The following is a 13344-nucleotide window of genomic DNA, read 5'->3' as shown; positions in this document are numbered from 1 at the left end:
AGATGGGGTGTGGCATGCAGTAAGATGGAACGGTGTAAGACAGTCAGATGGAACAATGTCAGACAGTCAGATGGAACAATGTCAGTCAGATGGGGTGTGGCATGCAGTAAGATGGAACAGTGTCAGACAGTCAGATGGAACAATGTCAGTCAGATGGGGTGTGGCATGCAGTAAGATGGAACAGTGTCAGTCAGTCAGATGGAACAGTGTCAGTCAGATGGAACAGTCAGTCAGATGGAACAGTGTCAGACAGTCAGATGGAACAGAGTCAGTCAGATGGAACAGTGTCAGTCAGATGGGGTGTGGCATGCAGTAAGATGGAACAGTGTCAGTCAGATGGAACAATGTCAGACAGTCAGATGGAACAGTGTCAGTCAGATGGGGTGCGGCATGCAGTAAGATGGATCAGTGTCAGTCAGATGGAACCATGTCAGACAGTAAGATGGAACAGTGTCAGTCAGATGGAACAATGTCAGACAGTAAGATGGAACAGTGTCAGACAGTAAGATGGAACAGTGTCAGTCAGATGGAACAGTGTCGGTTAGATGGGGTGTGGCATGCAGTAAGATGGAAGTGTCAGTCAGATGGTGTGTGGCATGCCGTAAGATGGAAGTGTCAGTCAGATGGGGTGTTGCATGCAGTAAGATGGAACAGTGTCAGATGGAACAATGTCAGACAGTCAGATGGGGTGAGGCATGCAGGAAGATGGAACAGTGTCAGTCAGATGGAACAGTGTCAGTCAGATGGAACAGTGTCAGACAGTCAGATGAGGTGAGGCATGCAGTAAGATGGAACAGTGTCAGTCAGATGGAACAGTGTCAGTCAGATGGGGTGAGGCATGCAGTAAGATGGAACAGTGTCAATCAGATGGGGTGAGGCATGCACTAAGATGGAACAGTGTCAATCAGATGGGGTGAGGCATGCAGTAAGATGGAACAGTGTCGGACAGTCAGATGGGGTGTTGCATGCAGTAAGATGGAACAGTGTCAGTCAGATGGAACAGTGTCAGACAGTGAGATGGGGTGAGGCATGCAGTAAGATGGAACAGTGTCAGACAGTCAGATTGGGTGAGGCATGCAGTAAGATGGAACAGTGTCAGTCAGATGGAACAGTGTCAGACAGTCAGATGGAACAGTGTCAGTCAGATGGGGTGAGGCATGCACTAAGATGGAACAGTGTCAGACAGTCAGATGGGGTGTGGCATGCAGTAAGATGGAACAGTGACAGTCAGATGGGGTGTGGCATGCAGTAAGATGGAACAGTGTCAGACAGGCAGATGGAACAGTGTCAGACAGTGAGATGGGGTGAGGCATGCAGTAAGATGGAACAGTGTCAGTCAGATGGAACAGTGTCAGACGGAACAGTGTCAGTCAGATGGAACAGTGTCAATCAGATGGGGTGAGGTATGCAGTAAGATGGAACAGTGTCAATCAGATGGGGTGGGGCATGCAGTAAGATGGAACAGTGTCAGACAGTCAGATGGGGTGAGGCATGCAGTAAGATGGAACAGTGTCAGTCAGATGGAACAGTGTCAGTCAGATGGGGTGAGGCATGCAGTAAGATGGAACAGTGTCAGACAGTCAGATGGGGTGAGGCATGCAGTAAGATAGAACAGTGTCAGACAGTCAGATGGGGTGTGGCATGCAGTAAGATGGACTGATGCAGGGAGTGATCACCCCCAAATCCACCATGTCCATCGAGTGGTTCCCGTCAGAGAAGCGGTCCCTGGCCAACCTGGTGGCGGCGGTGATGTGGTCGTTCTGCATGATGTCCCTGTCATTGATCGCCTTCCTCATGCAGCACCACACCTGGCGACACCTGCAGGTCGTCCTCTCTGCAGCCTCCGCTCCTGTCTTCCTACTCCAGCTGTGGTCAGTGTGTGTGTGTGTGTGTGTGTGTGTGTGTGTGTGCGTGCGCGCGCGCGTACTGAGGAGGGTAGTGAAGATGCTAAATTTTGACAGGTATGTATTGGGGAGGGTAGTGAGGTTGCTAAGTGATGACAGGTATGTATTGAGGAGTGGTGAGGGTCCTATGTGATGATAGGTGTGTGTTGAGGAGGGTAGTGGGGGTCTTGAGTGATGACAGGTGTGTTGAGGGTGGTGGTGTCTTGAGTGATGACAGGTGTGTGTTGAGGGTGGTGGTGAGTCTTGAGTGACGATATGTGTGTGTTGAGGAGGGTAGTGAGGGTCTTGGGTGATGACAGATGTGTGTTGAGGAGGGTAGTGGGGGTCTTGAGTAATGACAGATGTGTGTTGAGGAGGGTGGTGAGGGTGCTGACTGCTGACAGGTATTTGGACGAGTCACTGCGCTGGCTGCTGGTCAACAACAGGAAGAAGAAGGTGGTCAGTGTGCTACAGCGTGCTGCACGCCTCAACAGGAAGGACCTGAGCACTGTGCTCAGCACTGTGGTCCTCTTCTCCTCCTCCCCCACACAGCCAGGTGAGTCCCTCTTCTCCTCCCCCACACAGCCAGGTGAGTCCCTCTTCTCCTCCCCCACACAGCCAGGTGAGTCCCTCTTCTCCTCCCCCACACAGCCAGGTGAGCCCTTCTCCTCCACCACACAGCCAGGTGAGTCCCTCTTCTCCTCCCCCAACACAGCCAGGTGAGGCCCTCTTCTCCTCCCCCAACACAGCCAGGTGAGTCCCTCTCCTCTTCCCCCACACAGCCAGGTGAGACGCTCTTCTCCTCCCCCACACAGCCAGGTGAGTCCCTCTTCTCCTCCCCCAACACAGCCAGGTGAGACCCTCTTCTCCTCCCCCACACAGCCAGGTGAGGCCCTCTTCTCCTCCCCAACACAGCCAGGTGAGTCCCTCTTCTCCTCCCCAACACAGCCAGGTGAGTCCCTCTTCTCCTCCCCAACACAGCCAGGTGAGTCCCTCTTCTCCTCCCCCACACAGCCAGGTGAGGCCCTCTTCTCCTCCCCAACACAGCCAGGTGAGTCCTTCTCCTCCCCCAACACAGCCAGGTGAGACCCTCTTCTCCTCCCCCACACAGCCAGGTGAGGCTTCTCCTCCACCACACAGCCAGGTGAGACCCTCTTCTCCTCCACACACCCAGGTGAGACTTCTCCTCCCCAACACAACCAGGTGAGGCCCTCTTCTCCTCCCCCACACAGCCAGGTGAGGCCCTCTTCTCCTCCCCAACACAGCCAGGGCAGTCACTGTTGCCAAGCCGTGCTGGTTCACATTAGTATCTACATGATCTTTGTCTTTGTGCCAGTTCTGTGCAGTTTACTTTAGCGTACTGCTCATTATCAGTTGGATAAATATATACATTTTAGTTACATGAAAAATGAAATAAGATAATGTTCGTGCTTTTCACAACCAGAATCTAAAGCCTTGACGAAAGGGGAAGTGGACCGGGCCAAGAATACGTCATCAACCGTGACGTCAGATGTTGACACAATGGCGGAGACGGGCGGGAAGGAGGAGTCTCAGAAGCTGACGTTGGTGGACATTTTTCGTCACAGACGTCTGCTCGTCAACGCCGCCATCATGTGGATAGCATGGTTAGACCCTCCCCCTCCACCACCACCTCCTGTGGGGACACCACACTGCTGGAACAGTCGCTTTACACTGTGTGCTCTGTGTGTCTGTTCAGTGACGTCAATTTACACTGTGTGCTCTGTGTGTCTGTTCAGTGACGTCACTTCATACTGTGTACTCTGTGTGTCTGTTCATTGACGTCACTTCACACTGTGTGTTCTGTGTGTCTGTTCAGTGACATCACTGCACACTGTGTGCTCTGTGTGTCTGTTCATTGACGTCACTTTTTTTTTTCTCAAGGCCTGGCTAAGCACGTTGGGTTACGCTGCTAGTCAGGCATCTGCTTGGCAGATGTGGTGTAGCGTATATGGATTTGTCCGAAAGCAGTGACGCCTCCTTGAGCTGCTGAAACTGACGTCACTGCACACTGTGTGCTCTGTGTGTCAGTTCAGTGACGTCGCTTCACACTGTGTGCTCTGTGTGTCTGTTCAGTGACGTGACTTCACACTGTGTGCTCTGTGTGTCTGTTCAGTGACGTCACTTCACACTGTGTGCTCTGTGTGTCTGTTCAATGTCACTTCATACTGTGTACTCTGTGTGTTCAGTGACGTCACTTCACACTGTGTGCTCTGTGTGTCTGTTCAGTGACGTCACTTCACAGTGTGCTCTGTGTGTCTGTTCAATGACGTCACTTCACACTGTGTGCTCTGTGTGTCTGTTCAATGTCACTTCATACTGTGTACTCTGTGTGTTCAGTGACGTCACTTCACACTGTGTGCTCTGTGTGTCTGTTCAGTGACGTCGCTTCATACTGTTTGCTCTGTTTGTTCAGTGACGTCACATCACTGTGTGCTCTGTGTCTGTTCAATGTCACTTCATATTGTCTCCTCTGTGTGTCTGTTCAATGTCGCTTCACACTGTGTGCTCTGTGTGTCTGTTCAATGATGTCACTTCACACTGTGTGCTCTGTGTGTCTGTTCAGTGACGTCGCTTCACACTGTGTGCTCTGTGTGTCTGTTCAGTGACGTCACTTCACACTGTGTGCTCTGTGTGTCTGTTCAGTGACGTCACTTCACACTGTGTGCTCTGTGTGTCTGTTCAGTGACGTGACAGCACACTGTGTGCTCTGTGTGTCTGTTCAGTGACGTCACTTCACACTGTGTGCTCTGTGTGTCTGTTCAGTGACGTCACATCACACTGTGTGCTCTGTGTGTCTGTTCATTGACGTCACTTCACACTGTTTGCTCTGTGTGTCTGTTCAGTGACGTCTTCACACTGTGTGCTCTGTGTGTTTGTTCAATGACGTCACTTCACACTATTTGCTCTGTGTATTCAGTGACGTCACATCACACTGTGTGCTCTGTGTGTCTTTTCAGTGACGTCATTCGCACTATGTGCTCTATGTGTCTATGGTGTACTGCAGGTTCACGTGCGCTTTTTCCTTCTTCGCTCTCTACATGATGTCTGTCAGTCTCCATGGTGACCGCTTCATCAACTACTTCCTGTCAGCCGTTATGGAGCTGTTTCCCAGCATTCTCTTCTTCTTTTTGGTGGACAGGTAACGTCCTGTGGGACAGATGACTTTGGGGACCGGTAACGTCCTGTGGGACAGATGACTTTGGGGACCGGTAACGTCCTGTGGGACAGATGACTTTGGGGACCGGTAACGTCCTGTGGGACTGATGACTTTGGGGACAGGTAACTTCCTGTGGGACAGATGACTTTGGGGACCGGTAACGTCGTGTGGGACAGATGACTTTCGGGACAGGTAACGTCGTGTGGGACAGATGACTTTCGGGACAGGTAACGTCGTGTGGGACAGATGACTTTGGGGACCGGTAACGTCCTGTGGGACAGATGACTTTCGGGACAGGTAACGTCCTGTGGGACAGATGACTTTCGGGACAGGTAACGTCCTGTGGGACAGATGACTTTGGGGACAGGTAACGTCCTGTGGGACAGATGACTTTGGGGACCGGTAACGTCCTGTGGGACAGATGACTTTTGGGACAGGTAACTTCCTGTGGGACAGATGACTCTGGGGACAGGTAACGTCCTGTGGGACAGATGACTTTCGGGACAGGTAACGTCGTGTGGGACAGATGACGTTTGGGGACAGGTAACTTCCTCCTGGACAGATGACCTTTCGGGACAGGTAACGTCCTGCTGGGACAGGTAACTTCGTGATGGACAGATAACCTTTCCGGACAGGTAACGTCCTGTGGGACAGATGACGTTTGGGGACAGGTAACTTCCTCCTGGACAGATGATCTTTTGGGACAGGTAACGTCCTGCTGGACAGATGACTTTTCGGGACAGGTGACTTCCACACGTGACATGTTGAACAGGCTGGCCAGTGAAGGGTTTAACGACATGTGACATGTTGAACAGGCTGGACAGTGAAGGGTTTAACGACATGTGACATGTTGAACAGGCTGGACAGTGAAGGGTTTAACGACATGTGACATGTTGAACAGGCTGGACAGTGAAGGGTTTAACGACATGTGACATGTTGAACAGGCTGGCCAGTGAAGGGTTTAACGACACGTGACATGTTGAACAGACTGGGCAGTGAAGGGGTTAACGACACGTGACATGTTGAACAGGCTGAACAGTGAAGGGGTTAACGACACGTGACATGTTGAACAGGCTGGCCAGTGAAGGGTTTAACGACATGTGACATGTTGAACAGGCTGGACAGTGAAGGGTTTAACGACACGTGACATGTTGAACAGGCTGGACAGTGAAGGGTTTAACGACATGTGACATGTTGAACAGGCTGGACCGTGAAGGGTTTAACGACATGTGACATGTTGAACAGGCTGGCCAGTGAAGGGTTTAACGACATGTGACATGTTGAACAGGCTGGACAGTGAAGGGTTTAACGACATGTGACATGTTGAACAGGCTGGACAGTGAAGGGTTTAACGACATGTGACATGTTGAACAGGCTGGACAGTGAAGGGTTTAACGACATGTGACATGTTGAACAGGCTGGACAGTGAAGGGTTTAACGACACGTGACATGTTGAACAGGCTGGCCAGTGAAGGGTTTAACGACACGTGACGTGTTGAACAGACTGGGCAGTGAAGGGTTTAACGACACGTGACATGTTGAACAGACTGGGCAGTGAAGGGGTTAACGACACGTGACATGTTGAACAGACTGGGCAGTGAAGGGGTTACCGACACTGACAATGATGAACAGGCTGGGCCGTAAAGAGTTAACGACACGGGACATGTTAGAACAAGTTGGCCGTAAAGTGGTTAACGACACAGTGACATGTTAAACAGCTGGGCGTGAAGTGGTTAACGACACGTGACATGTTGAACAGATGGGGCATGTCATGTGAGGTGGGAATGAACGTTAATAATGTGAACAGGCTGGGCAGTGAAGTGGGTTAATGACACTGTTGAACAGGCTGGGCAGTGAAGGGGTTAACGACACGTGACCATGTTGATCAGGCTGGGCAGTGAAGGGGTTAATTGACATGTTGACAGGCTGGGCAGTGAAGGGGTTAATGACATGTTCTTGAACAGGTGGGCCAGGAAGGGTGTAATGACATGTTGAACAGGCTGGGCAGTGAAGGGGTTAATGAACCTGTTGAACAGGCTGGGCAGCGAAGGGGTTAATGACCATGTTGAACAGGCTGGGCAGTGAAGGGGTTAATGACCATGTTGAACAGGCTGGGGCAGTGAAGGGGTTAATGACCATGTTGAACAGGCTGGGTAGTGAAGGGGTTAATGACCATGTTGAACAGGCTGGGTAGTGAAGGGGTTAATGACCATGTTGAACAGGCTGGGCAGTGAAGGGGTTAATGACCATGTTGAACAGGCTGGGCAGTGAAGGGGTTAATGACCATGTTGAACAGGCTGGGCAGTGAAGGGGTTAATGACCATGTTGAACAGGCTGGGTAGTGAAGGGGTTAATGACCATGTTAGGGTGAAGGTCGCACGCCTAACAGGCTGAGTGATTCTAGCTCTCCGTATTTTTTGTTTATTGTGTTGGTTGTGTTTGGTGTTGTGTGGTTAGGTTCTGCAGAGTGTTTCAGTATGGATCCCTTCGAACAATGGATGTATGTGTGTGCCCCGATCTACATAAGACTGGCTGTGTTTTGGATTTCCCTTTCTGCTTTCCTGTCAGTTTTGAACTGCGCCGGCCCGCCATTCATCTCTCCCTTCAACACGCCTGTACACGTGCAAAACGTAACGTTCAGTGGTAGTGGACAGGTGGGCAACCTTTGTCAAGGTGAGCGCAACGTTCCTCCCTTTGATCTGTACTCGCGCGCTGAACTGTTTGCTATCAAACCTGCACCTTTGACCCCTGACCTAGCTGTGCGCCTGCGAGGAACAGGCATTGGCGCTTGCCTGCCGCGAAAACGAACTCGCCGAGCAGGAAAGAGAAAACAAAAGCCCATCAAAACTGACGTTTCCGTACGGACCCCCAACAGCACTACTGACAGTACCCCTGATGTGTCACCTGTGTGTGTTGACAGATCCACTTCATGCGGCGCTGTTTGTGCTGCTTCCAACCTCAACACATGTGTTCCTGCTAACATTTTTACTTTCCGTGATATTGCCCCCTCTGATGACAATATTCCGAACTGCAATGTATCCCCCGTGCCAGTAAAAGCCTCTGCTCTGCTTCCTACTCCTGCCACACCTGTCTCAACTCCCGGACCTTTTTCTTCCTTCCCATTGTCCTCCACTGCTCAGTCACCATCTTCTTCTGTTGTCTGTCTGCCTGACTCACCTGCTTCACCATTAGATTCCTCTCTCCTTACCTCTGTTCTCTTTCACGCCTGTCTGTTCAATGCTCAATCTGTCTGCCCTGATCAAAAGACTGACTATATTTCTGATTTTATTTTTGAAAAAAACTTTGATATCGTATTTCTTACCGAAACCTGGTTAAAGTCACAAGGTCACGAACCCAAACTTAAACTGACCCCACCTGGATATAAAACTATGTCACTTCCTCGATTGTCTCGTGGAGGTGGCATCGCCACCGTCTACAGAGATATCTTGGAGTCTTCCCTCTCCTTCTCCCATAACCACGCCTTTCCACATACCTTCGAAATGCTAGAAGTCACTCTCAGTGTTCCCGGTCACTCAATCATCTTCTGTTGTCTCTATCGTCCTCCGCCTGGTCGTAAAAATAACCTAACATCTTCTCAGTTTCACGATGAGTTCCGAACACTACTTGATTACTACAACCTTCGTTCTGGCAAACTTATTATCCTCGGAGATTTCAATTTTCATTTCGACAACCAGACTTCCACTGATGTCAAACGCCTATGTCAATCTCTGTCCACTCATTCTCTCTCTCAGTTCTTTACAGAACCAACACACAGATCTGGCCATACGTTGGACTGGCTCATCGCACGTGAGTCTGATGCCATGGTTGCGTCAGTGACTGTAACTGACAAACTTTCTTCCGACCACTCTGCTGTTATATTCTTGCTTAATATTTCAAAACCTACCAGAACCAAAAAATCTGTTACTCGTCGCAACCTGAAATCCATCAACATTAACACTTTTTCTTCTCAAGCTGCTGAACGCCTTTCCAAAATTTCTTCCCTTACCGACGTATCCACACATTACAACACTGTCCTCTCTCAACTGCTGGATGAACATGCACCCCCCACTACCCGCATCCTCCCTGACAGACCCTCCGCCCCATGGTACACACAGGACATTCCACTTGCAAAACGCAAACGTCGCCAACTGGAAAGACGATGGCGATCAACAAAACTGCAAGTCCACAATCAAATATTCCGAAACCAAATAGATAAAGTCAAACATATGATCTCATCAGCAAAAACAAACTTCTTTTCTTCTCAAGTTCTTGATGCCACATCCACCAAATCTCTTTACTCTGTCATGTCAAATCTTCTCGGAACTGCAAAAAGGACTCCTCTTCCTTCTACCTACACTTTATCTGAACTCCCCAATGTCTTCTCCTCTTTCTTTTTCGACAAAGTCCAAAATATTCGTACCATCTTAGACCAAATGTCTTTCCAACCTGTTCATCCTGATCCTCAATTCAGCGGCACTCCTCTCCATTCCTTCAATCCATTGACTGAAACAGAAGTTCATGAAATCCTAAAAGAAATGACAGTAAAATCCTGTGAGCTCGATCCTATACCAGCCTCGGTCTTTTCCCAATGTGTCTCACATCTTCTCCCCAAAATCACTAATATTGTCAACTCATCCCTTCTCACTGGAACGTTTCCATCCACTTTCAAAACTGCAATCGTCCGGCCTCTTCTGAAGAAACCCAACCTTGACGCAAACATTTTGAAAAACTATCGACCAGTTTCTAATTCATGTCCAAACTCCTTGAAAAAGCTGTCCTCAAGCAGCTTAACAACCACCTTTTGTTTCAACAATCTCATCCACCCATTTCAGTCTGCCTATCGCGCTGAACATAGCACCGAAACCACTCTCCTCCACATTCTGAACAATCTACTGATAGCGTCCGACTCGGGAAAAATTTCCCTTCTCACTCTCCTTGACTTGTCAGCCACTTTTGATACGATAGACCATTCAATCCTTCTTTTCAGTCTTCATTTTACATTTGGTATCAACGGCATTGTTCTAAACTGGTTCAAATCTTATCTCACTGATCGATTCCAGTCTGTCACTGTTGATCATTTCCAATCTGAACCCGTTAAAATCGAACATGGAGTCCCACAGGGATCTGTTTTAGGCCCAGTGCTCTTCACACTGTACACTGCTCCTCTCGCTGAAATTATCAACCGCCATATCAGTCATCATTCTTATGCTGATGACACTCAACTCCAGAAGAGTGATACCCCTGAAAAATTGTTGTTGCTCTTGCAAGAAACATCCAACTGCTTCCTGGACATTCAAAACTGGATGACTCGAAATAAGTTACAATTGAACGCAGACAAAACTGAAGCAATGATCATAGGAACTAAACAAAAACTGTCTTCCATCACAATTGACACAATCAAACTTGGCAGTACATCCATCCCTCTTTCCACGTCAGTCAGGAACCTCGGTGTTGTCCTTGACAATACACTGTCCATGCAAAAATTTATCAGTCAGACATGTCAGTCCTGCTACTGTCAACTGCGACGCATCAGTGCCGTCCGGAAATATCTGTCCACTGACGCAACATCTAGACTTGTCGTTTCTCTCATTCTCTCACGCCTTGACTACTGTAACTCTCTATTGTCTGGTCTGCCTGCTTCATCCATTCAGCCCCTTCAGCACATACAAAACTCTGCTGCCCGACTCGTCCTCAGAAAGAAAAGATCTGAGCACATCACTCCTCTTTTGCAACATCTCCACTAGCTCCCTGTCTCACACCGAATAAAGTACAAGATCAGCACTCTGTTATAGATTCATTCACAAAACTACCCCTTCCTATCTCTACGGCTGCCTTCACCTCTACACTCCATCTCGCTCACTACGATCGGCCTCGGATCCACTCTGTTTACGCATACCCAGATTCAAACACTCGACTATTGGCCGCCGTTCTTTCTCTGATTCTGGACCTTGCGATTGGAATGAACTTCCTTTTTCGCTTCGTCAAGTCTCCACACTCAGCTCTTTCAAGTCTGGCCTTAAAACCCACCTCTTCCCAAAATAGCCTCCCTTGCCTGCCCTTCCTTGTCTTTAGTTTCTACAGTGTTAGAGTTATGCATGCGTGTGAATGACTGGTGCGAAAGCGCTTTGATTTGTCTCTGCACAAGATCCAGCGCTATATAAATACCATTATTATTATTATTATTATTATTATTATTATTATTAAACAGGCTGGGTAGTGAAGGGGTTAATGACCATGTAAAACAGGCTGGACAGTGAAGGGGTTAATGACCATGTTGAACAGGCTGGGCAGTGAAGGGGTTAATGACCATGTTGAACAGGCTGGGCAGTGAAGGGGTTAATTACCATGTTGAAGAGGCTGGGGCAGTGAAGGGGTTAATGACCATGTTGAACAGGCTGGGGCAGTGAAGGGGTTAATGGCCATGTTGAACAGGCTGGGCAGTGAAGGGGTTAATGACCATGTTGAACAGGCTGGGCAGTGAAGGGGTTAATGACCATGTTGAACAGGCTGGGCAGTGAAGGGGTTAATGACCATGTTGAACAGGCTGGGCAGTGAAGGGGTTAATGACCATGTTAAACAGGCTGGGCAGTGAAGGGGTTAATGACCGTGTTAAACAGGCTGGGCAGTGAAGGGGTTAATGACCGTGTTGAACAGGCTGGGCAGTGAAGGGGTTAATGACCGTGTTGAACAGGCTGGGGCAGTGAAGGGGTTAATGACCGTGTTGAACAGGCTTGGGCAGTGAAGGGGTTAATGACCGTGTTGAACAGGCTGGGCAGTGAAGGGGTTAATGACCGTGTTGAACAGGCTGGGCAGTGAAGGGGTTAATGACCGTGTTGAACAGGCTGGGGCAGTGAAGGGGTTAATGACCGTGTTGAACAGGCTGGGGCAGTGAAGGGGTTAATGACCGTGTTGAACAGGCTGGGGCAGTGAAGGGGTTAATGACCGTGTTGAACAGGCTGGGGCAGTGAAGGGGTTAATGACCGTGTTGAACAGGCTGGGGCAGTGAAGGGGTTAATGGCCGTGTTGAACAGGCTGGGGCAGTGAAGGGGTTAATGACCGTGTTGAACAGGCTGGGGCAGTGAAGGGGTTAATGACCGTGTTGAACAGGCTGGGGCAGTGAAGGGGTTAATGACCGTGTTGAACAGGCTGGGGCAGTGAAGGGGTTAATGACCGTGTTGAACAGGCTGGGGCAGTGAAGGGGTTAATGACCGTGTTGAACAGGCTGGGGCAGTGAAGGGGTTAATGACCGTGTTGAACAGGCTGGGGCAGTGAAGGGGTTAATGACCGTGTTGAACAGGCTGGGGCAGTGAAGGGGTTAATGGCCGTGTTGAACAGGCTGGGGCAGTGAAGGGGTTAATGACCGTGTTGAACAGGCTGGGGCAGTGAAGGGGTTAATGACCGTGTTGAACAGGCTGGGGCAGTGAAGGGGTTAATGACCGTGTTGAACAGGCTGGGGCAGTGAAGGGGTTAATGACCGTGTTGAACAGGCTGGGGCAGTGAAGGGGTTAATGACCGTGTTGAACAGGCTGGGGCAGTGAAGGGGTTAATGACCATGTTGAACAGGCTGGGCAGTGAAGGGGTTAATGACCATGTTGAACAGGCTGGGCAGTGAAGGGGTTAATGACCGTGTTGAACAGGCTGGGCAGTGAAGGGGTTAATGACCGTGTTGAACAGGCTGGGCAGTGAAGGGGTTAATGACCATGTTGAACAGGCTGGGCAGGAGGACATCCAGCCGACCTTTCTACCTGCTGGCGGGACTGGCACTGGTCAGCAGTGGGGTGTGCCGGATCTTCGCTGGTGAGTTACTGCCCCTTTAACACTCCAGTCTGCACTACCGTCATCGTCATCGTCACCATCACCGTCATCATCATCATCACCATCATCATCATCATCACCATCACCGTCATCATCATCATCACCGTCATCATCACCATCATCATCATCATCACCGTCATCATCACCATCATCATCATCATCACCGTCATCATCACCGTCATCATCATCATCATCATCATCACCGTCATCATCACCATCATCATCATCATCATCACCGTCATCATCATCATCATCATCATCACCGTCATCATCACCATCACCGTCATCATCATCATCACCATCACCGTCATCATCATCATCATCATCATCACCGTCATCATCACCATCACCGTCATCATCATCATCACCATCACCGTCATCATCATCATCATCATCACCATCACCGTCATCATCACCGTCATCATCATCATCACCATCACCGTCATCATCACCGTCATCATCATCATC

The 13344-nt window shown here is 49.6% G+C and overlaps 1 protein-coding gene across 1 annotated transcript in view; it reads left to right on the top strand.

The window, feature by feature from the left end:
* Positions 1-13344, top strand: part of LOC143297475 (organic cation transporter-like protein) — a 44140-nt gene that overhangs the window by 23064 nt on the left and 7732 nt on the right. Inside the window, exons 12-16 of the mRNA XM_076609871.1 lie at positions 1666-1871; positions 2288-2439; positions 3328-3508; positions 4909-5043; positions 12773-12858. Of these exons, the coding sequence (XP_076465986.1) occupies positions 1666-1871; positions 2288-2439; positions 3328-3508; positions 4909-5043; positions 12773-12858 (760 nt within the window). The remainder of the gene's footprint in view (positions 1-1665; positions 1872-2287; positions 2440-3327; positions 3509-4908; positions 5044-12772; positions 12859-13344) is intronic.

This window comes from Babylonia areolata, chromosome 22 (genome assembly GCF_041734735.1).
Source record: "Babylonia areolata isolate BAREFJ2019XMU chromosome 22, ASM4173473v1, whole genome shotgun sequence".
Classification (NCBI taxonomy): domain Eukaryota; kingdom Metazoa; phylum Mollusca; class Gastropoda; order Neogastropoda; family Buccinidae; genus Babylonia; species Babylonia areolata.
The sequence above is the reverse complement of the archived record's forward strand: the minus strand, read 5'-3'. Positions and strand labels throughout refer to the sequence as shown.